We start from the raw sequence: 8,243 nt of genomic DNA on the forward strand, positions 1-8,243 counted from the left end.
TTCTCTATCTCATTCTTTTGGTAGAAGGGATACCTGTAAGGCCTAACACTAATAGGTTGAATGACCTCCTTAAGTAATATTTTATGCTCATGTCCTCTATTTGGTGGTAGCCCTTTTGGTGTATCAAATACATAAGCAAATTGTTTCAATAGCTCTTGCAAGGCTACATTAGGTTGAGGTGAATGTTAAAATATTTCTGACACTATAATCTTTAGTACCAGGCCCTTCTTAGGTGATTTTTTTTTTTTTTTTTTTTTAATATTCACTCTCTTGAAAACTTGGCCCCATTGATTTCAAACCTTGCAACAAAACTTGCTGGCCCTCATATGTGAAATTCATACTGAGTAGTTTAAAGTCCTAGTGAATTAACCCCAATGTACTTAGCCAATGAATTCCCAACACCACATTATGACCTTCCATAGGTAAAGCAAATAGATCAACCTTGAAAGAGTGACACTGCATCTTAATTAGTACCCTATTATATACCCCTTCACTCCTTATCACAGACTCATCTGCAATCTTGACTTCCATAGCTGCTCCTTGCATCACTAAGGCAACTTTGGTTATAATAGAGGGATCAATGACGTTAAGATTATAGCTAGTATCAAGAAGAATGGTAACCCTAACTCCCTTGATAAACCCTATTAACCTCATTGTTCCAGGGTTTGGGCTTCCCGAGAGAGCATTTAATGATATTTCAAGGTAATTCATAGCATTTTTTTTTCCTCCTCAATTCTTCCTTCAATCACTGCTGGTTCGAGTTCTTCCAAACGTACTCTTTGTTGGTTCTCTTCATTATGGACCATTTCCATGAGGAAAATCTTGGGGCATGTCTTACACTTATGAGCTAAATGCCATTTCTCCTCACAATAATAGCATAAGCCCTTCTTTCTCCCCTCTTATATTATTGCAAGGCTAATTTTATGAATTGAAACTCTAGGTTTGGAATCTGATTTGGGGAGGCCAAATATTATGGTTTGGTTTGTTGCCCACCCTGTATCTCCTGGTTTGAAGGCACCTCTCCTACTATTAATCCAGTACTCCTCTTGGATCTTTGCTAATCCAAAGGCTTGATGCAGAGAAGGTGGATTAAGCATTCTAACAGGTAATCTAATTTCATCTCTAAGGCCACTCAAGAAACAACTCATCCTGTGAGACTCAGATAACCCTTTAATTCTATTTGATATAACCTCAAACTGAGCTTTGTAATTAGACACAGTTGAAGTTTGCTTAAGTTTGGTAAGGCATTCCATAGGATCATCATTAGCACTTGGCCCAAACCTAGTGTGAAGTGTGCCTTTAAGAAAGATTCCCACCCATCAAAACTATGCATCCTAGAACCACACTAATGCAGATAATTCCATGTAATAGGAAGCCATGAGAATGCTCTCATGATTGGGAATATCATAGAACTTGAATTATTGTGTGGCCTTATAGATCCAGCCAGTTGGATCTTCCCCATCAAACCTAGGAAATTCTAATCTTATTTGCTTAGGGAATGAACCCATACCTCCATTGGTCATCGTTGATTCCTCTTTGTTATTGCTATTAGTGGGTTTGGTTGGTAGAATTGATCTAATTTCTTTAACAGCCTCAGATAATTGGGTAAGTTGCTGTGTTCTGATCTCCATAGCTCTTTGATGTTGATCTTGTTTCAGTTTTACCCCAGCAACTATCTCAGATAATTGGAAATATCTGGTGCTGGTACCTTCTGCCATGGCTGGATAGTTGCTCTGATACCAATTGCAGTAAACATTATTGACTACTTCAAGGGTGTCTTCCTCTAAGAACTAGAAAGAGATAAGGAAGGAAGAAAAATAGAGAGATTCAAGAAGAAAAGCTGTAGTCTTATTTTCTCATGCCTCTATTCTGTCACCTTACAAGTCTTTATGCGCGAGGTTCTCTTTACCATAGCAGCAGCTAACTAATTGCTTACATCAATACTAATCGACAATTACATCAGCAATAACAAACTATTAGCTTTAGCTATTTACTAGTAAAATAACAGCACATCACACAAGCTGACATGTCAGCTTCATTGCAAAGCTTACTATTAGTACCGGGTCAGCCCTGGTATATTTAAAGTATGATCCAAAACCTAGGATGTGAGAATATGTGGAACACTACTTGACATAATCCAGATGACAGTAGAGGATTTCTATATTTCCAGTCTCATTTCATGCACACTTTTTCTTTTAATGAGTTGGTTCAGTCATTGTGTTCACTTCCAGTTTCAATTGTTGATGTTTAGCGTCTAAAATACCAATTGCTATGTGCTAATTGGTTTTGTTTGTTAAAAAGATCCACGGCATGCTGCTTTTCATGATGAGGAATGAGGAGTCCCAGTCCATAATGACAAGTATGTACCTCACAAAAATGTTCAGATTACCTTCCGGGTTTGAATCCCAAACTTGAACTGCAGCTGATATCTTTCTCAGTCTTGAGTATTCATGACACTAGCAGGATACTGTTTGAATTGCTCAGCCTATCAGGTACTTTGGCTGAACTTACATGGCCTGTAATTCTTAACAAAAGGCATATATTTGGGTATTGGTCATACTCTTCATGTGATGAAATCGAAATATCTAGTGTAGTGAGTTTATGGTCAGTGGAATATTCTAGTGCTTGCCACACTAGCTTTTGACAATGTTATGCATCAAATACATTAAGCATTTTTGTGGGTTTTAACTTATGGCTTATTTGTCATGACTTGTATAAGTACAGGGAGGTTTTTTGGGACTTTGACCCAGATGCCGTTTCAAAATACAATGAGAACAAGATACACACCAGGAAGCCTAGCCAGCTCTCTACTATCAGAAGTGAAGCTGCGAGCCATCATTGACAATGCAAATCAAATGTGCAAGGTTCAGACCATAATTTATTGTTCATCTAACTTTACTATTCTATACCATAGATTAAATATGAGGTGCTTTGGTTGTTTTAGGAATTATTGATCATTTGTTTGGTGAGGAAGCTATTGCATAATGCTTAGTACTGTTGAAAAACCGTCTTTACCCACAAATAATCTTGCATGGCTACCCCAGAGAAACAAATGAGGGAGAGGCAGCAAAAATTCTCCATTTTGTGTATAATTCAACAAGATTCTTGTATGTTTTTGATATTATGCAGGTAATTGACAGGTTTGGGTCTTTCAGCAAGTACATGTGGAACTTTGTGAACCATAAGCCTATAGTTAGCCAATTCCGGTACTCTCGCCAGGTTCCAGTCAAGACACCAAACTCCAAAAGCCGAAATAATGAGTAAAAAGACCTTGTTAAGAGGGGGTTCCGCAGTGTTGGGCCCACGGTCATCCATACATTTATGCTAACAAATGACCATCTCATTAGTTGCTTCAGATTCAAGGAGTGTTTGACCGTGGCCAAATCAGATGAAAAAGATGGTACTCATAAATCCAAGCTGGAAGAAAAATTACAAGTTGACACAACTCGCTTGGGACTAGCAAGAACTATCGAATTAGTATCTTACGTATTAGGTGTACTGTAAATAAATTCTGTTCTTGTTGGCTCCACCTCAATGATGTGGAGTGACTCTGGGGAAGTGTTTTCTGTACAAATAAATGTAGATATGAAAAAATAGATTGAAGCATCTGTGACTCCAAAAGCTCAGATGACTTGGTTATTTACAGAATTGATACTGCGAAATATTATAAGTTTTCTCGTTTGATCAATGGCATTCCTCCTGTCCATTCCTGAACACAGGAAACAGTACCTCTTTATCTCAACCTATTGAATCTTATGTGGTTATAAACCCATTATAAAAAATAATAATAATAAATAAATAAATAAATAAAAGGAAGAGTTTGGTTGCCAACCTTCAGCTTCAATTTTCACATTCATTTAGGTTCAGTTTTCACAATTGATCTTTAATTTTTTTTTTTTTTTTTTCCCCATGGGCAGGATTAATTTTGAATTCGAACCTCTATCTCAACTGGTCGAGACATTAATTCAATGGTTCAAAAATAGATGTAGTTGGCCCTTTGAAGCATCTGTGTAGTGTTACAACAAAGGCAGTTTTTCAGCAAATGAGAAGCAAACATTGGCAGAATTAGTTCAAAATTAAGTAAGTGGAAGGATCATAAAAATTATTAGACTGAGACCAGGAGCTTGCCATTGCCTGTAGGTTTAAGAATTAGTATGTTTGGACTAACTGCTCTCGGTTAATTACGTAATTTGTTAGTTTTATTGTACTATTGTACTTCTGTTAACTTGGAAAAAAAAAAAAAAAAACTAACACATGAGAGGGACTCATAACATAAGACGAGCAGAAACTCAGTACCCAAACTCAGGACCAAATAATCCCACTGAAAACACTTCCAAGGATCTGATTCTAATTCTCATTCATGAAACTGTATTTATCAAAGCGTATGGCTCAATTGACCTTGGATTGCCTCGCGGTTAATCTTCTGAAATTGCAGTCCTACTTTGAAAAATACATTCCTCTCAGTTAGAGGAAATTCAACAATACAAGTTCCAAATTTTTTTTTTCTCACTTTTCAATTGTTGTATTTACATAAACATCCTAGCTAATCTTAGAAATAGTTCTGTGACATTACAGAATGCTTGATGTAACTTCTTTATGGGCATTCACCATTTTTCAGTTTGATTTTGGTGTAACATTTTTCCTGAAATGGCTGCCACAAGTGCTGCCGTGAAATTGGGATCTTTTGTCAAGGATGAAGCCATCTGTTCCACCAAGAACTGCTTGATTTCTGGTGAATCAATTTTGGGTTTTGATGGTTTGATGTCATTAGTACTGGACTTCGATTTTGTCAACTCAAGAGTGAGCGTTGGTCCAGATGAGCTGAGAGAGGCTGAGCAAGGGAGGGATGCAAGGGTCACACAGCGGTTGGAGCCTGATGTTGCCTCAAGTTGAGAAGGATGGGGATGGTTGTGCTCACCTTCATAGGTTGCAACCAAAATTGATTGGTCTTCCACACTTCTTTGTACCTGAACAGCCAAATTCAACCATAGCCACTTTAGATTGCTACTAAATACATTGATTAAAACAGAATGGGAAACATAGTGTCAAAAAAGATTTTGTATTCAGCTTTTAGATGTCTCAGAAAACTTTAAATGATATGTCAGGGAATGCACTTTTGTTTAATTTGATCTAAATTATGAAATTGATCCATTTCAAATGGAGATGATCTTTTTCCATATTATATTTTAAGGGAGACTTGATTAGCGACATGATTATTTATCTATGTATGTGAGTTGGATGAGATGTGCTATTTTTTTTTGGGGGGGAAAAACAATTTAGATAATCATAAATTAGGGGAAGCATGGTTTTGAATATAATCACTCACCTTCTTTTTGACGGGGCAGCTTGGAGCAAAAGAGCATTTGAAGTAAGCTCTAGGACAGGGATTATCTCTGGTGACCTTCTGTCCATATTTCCTCCATTGATATCCATCCTTCACAACCTACAAAGTCATGAAAGTAAGTAAAGCATGTAAATTAATTTACGCCCAATATGCATGGCCGGCCAAAAAGAGAGAGATATATATAGTAATATATGGATCTATGCGAGTAAATAACTTACAAGGCTAGTATCTGATGCTTCAGTCTTGACATAAGACCTTGAGATTTTTGCCTTGATTGTCCCTTCTCTAGGTTTCTTGCATGATTCATCATCAGTTGAGCTGCTCTCTGAGTTGCCATTAATTCCATTGGCATTATTATTAATGTTGTTACTACTTTCAGACTTTCTTTTCCTTGAGGGGCTAAGCTCCTTTTCGGGGTTCTTGCTCATATAATCCATCAGCTGGCTTCGCAAAGCGTTGTAGTTCTCACACATCACTGTTAGCATTTCAGTTAGCTTCCTATTTTCTGCACTCACTCGATTCAATTCCTCCACCAAAGCACCAGTCTGAACATAATTAAACACAATAACTTTAGCAACCCGTATATATTTAAAACGTTGATGGTGGAATATAGTACCAAAACAATTTTCAGACATGCAATGCAATTAATTAAGAGCAACTTTTTCATAAAAGAAATACATTTTACAAATCAAGTTTCAGTAGCAATTTTGGTTTAACATTTAGTGACTTCAATGAAGGAAGTAGCACTACATATGAAGCAACCTTAAACAATGTCATTTTTGTTGGGGAAAAAAAAAGTTCCCAATTTTATTTGCTGGAGTCAAAAGAACCTTGCTCAACTTCATTTTCATTAGGCCAATAACTTAATATAAATTCATGTTTATCTTTCTACTTCATAGCCTTCAATTGACAACAACAAAAGGAATAATAAAATAAATAAATAAAACATAATCACAAGGAAAACCAAAGAAAGGAGAGAATGAACCAACCTCTTGTTTAACTGAGAGCTTCCTTTCAAAGTCTATAAAATTGCTTTCCATCTCTTCGTTCTGGAACCCAAAAAAAAAAAAAAAAAAAAAAATAAAATTGCTTTCCATCTCTTCGTTCTGGAACCCAAAAAAAAAAAAAAAAAAAAAACATAGAAAGAAACTTCTCAGTTGATGAATTCAAGTAAATATGATACCAATAAGAGCTAGAGCTAGAGCTGGAATGCTAGATTAAATTTTCCACGCGTACGTACCGGTACAGAAGCAACATTAACATTAAGATCCAAGCAAGTACTTCTTCTCCATGAAGAATAATCCATAGCCGTCGAGTTCGAACTAGTCCAACCAAATCTTCTTGCAAAACCCAGAACCCAAGTTTCCAGAAGATGCTAGCTAGTTTGACCAAAAGAGATAAAGCTGTGTAATTACAGAATCCTCAACAGAAACCCAGACCAAGTCACAACTTTCAAGTGTGAAGAAGTGTTCAAATTGTTAAAATTTCTGGCAAGTGAACCAAATGGAAGAGCATATATATAAAAACCAAAAAAGATCAACTTGATGTAAAAGGAAACTTGGTGGAAAGAGAGTTTAATTAGCTGAAGAGCTGGCATGAACTTTTTAGTTGCATATTTAAAAGTATATATTTATAGCAAAAGGATAAGAGTACTGCATGGGTTCGCTTTTGTTTGGCGTGCGTTAATTTGGTATTATTTTATGAATGTGATAGGTGTGTCGGTTGCCACTAGAATTCTTTGTACACTCAAAAAAATTTCAAAGTCAAGCTCGCACACCATCAAATTAAAATATTTAAAAAAAAACAAAAAAAACAAACAGACAATGGGTTGGGCTGTGTGTGGTATTGGTGTGTACTATACTATGTAATAGATATTGAAATTTGGAAAAGTAATTTTTAAAAGAAAAAAGGAGTCTGTAGAAGTTCTAAATTGACCCGATACTTTCTTTCTTCCTACTCTTTTTATAATGTAGGGTCTGTAGGGCCTTTACTTTCTTGTCACGTTTCCAAGCATTTTCCACGTTCCATGCAACATCCTTATTCTCTTTTTTTTCTTTTTTTTTTCTTTTTTCTTTTTTTCTACACGCTTCACACTTTCTTGCCAGATCTTCATTTTTTTTCTTCTATTCTATATGCTTCCTTTTCTTTTTAGTGAGAATATATATATATATATATATACTAATTGATTTTAATGATCGAGTGGTGGGAAAGTTTTATTGTTCCAATTTCTATTTATTATATTAAAAAATATGTGAAGGAAGTTATGTCTCTTCTTATTCGTATAAAGTATGAAAGAAATTATTTACAATCACACCTAAACTTACATTTAATCTTATAACATACTTCGTTGTCAATTTGTGAATAGATTTTAGCACTTACAATGGGACCACCAAAGATATTTATTGGGAAAAAAAAATTAGACACTTCAATCAAAAGATGACACTTTAGCATAGTTTAAATTTGGGTGTGTCCTTGTATTATTCATTGTTTTAATAGCATTTCAATTTTTATTTTTATTTTTTTACTTAAAACTTCAATATTTTTTATTTTGATTTAGTTTAATGTACTTGAAGCAATGTCAAGTTATTATGTCATAGTTTAATGTATCATGTGATTCTCTTCTTCTTTTTCTTTTCTTTTTTTGAGAAAATCATGTGATTCTCTTTTAAATAATTTTAATATGCTATAACATGTAAACAATACGTACAACACATTGTACTTGACACTACAATATATCACAAAAAGCAAAAAGAAAAACTATGTTTCACGAGGCTTTACTTATACTTAGGACTTGCTTTTTTGGCTTTTTCCATTTTACATGAGATTGGTTAGAACTTAGAACCAAAAAAAGTCCACCGACATCGTTACTAGATTGAGATGGGGCAAGGTTATTAACTCC

General features: G+C 35.2%; 1 protein-coding gene and 1 long non-coding RNA gene across 4 annotated transcripts; one reads left to right on the forward strand and one right to left on the reverse strand.

Annotated features, from left to right (window-relative positions):
- The first annotated feature begins 267 nt into the window (after positions 1-267).
- Positions 268-3,688, forward strand: LOC112041017 (uncharacterized). Of its 3 annotated transcripts, XR_010625120.1 has the most exons (6): positions 272-702; positions 941-1,105; positions 1,659-1,898; positions 2,302-2,492; positions 2,725-2,864; positions 3,130-3,688. It is a non-coding gene; the product is annotated as an uncharacterized LOC112041017 (long non-coding RNA). The 3 variants fall into 3 exon arrangements; XR_010625119.1 differs by having other exon boundaries at positions 268-702; positions 1,659-2,492; XR_002886145.2 differs by lacking the exon at positions 1,659-1,898 and having other exon boundaries at positions 279-702.
- Positions 3,689-4,305: 617 nt separating this feature from the next.
- LOC111983152 (probable WRKY transcription factor 40) lies at positions 4,306-6,948 on the reverse strand. The gene is made up of 5 exons (XM_065763912.1): positions 6,585-6,948; positions 6,334-6,393; positions 5,563-5,889; positions 5,327-5,443; positions 4,306-4,967 (listed from the first exon to the last, which is right to left on the reverse strand). Exons 1-5 carry the CDS (start codon positions 6,648-6,650, stop codon positions 4,605-4,607), a joined length of 933 nt encoding a protein of 310 aa, XP_065619984.1. The 5' UTR covers positions 6,651-6,948; the 3' UTR covers positions 4,306-4,604.
- Between the last annotated feature and the right edge of the window lie 1,295 nt (positions 6,949-8,243).

This window comes from Quercus suber, unplaced genomic scaffold, assembly GCF_002906115.3.
Source record: "Quercus suber isolate HL8 unplaced genomic scaffold, Cork oak 2.0 scaffold_532, whole genome shotgun sequence".
Lineage (NCBI taxonomy): Eukaryota > Viridiplantae > Streptophyta > Magnoliopsida > Fagales > Fagaceae > Quercus > Quercus suber.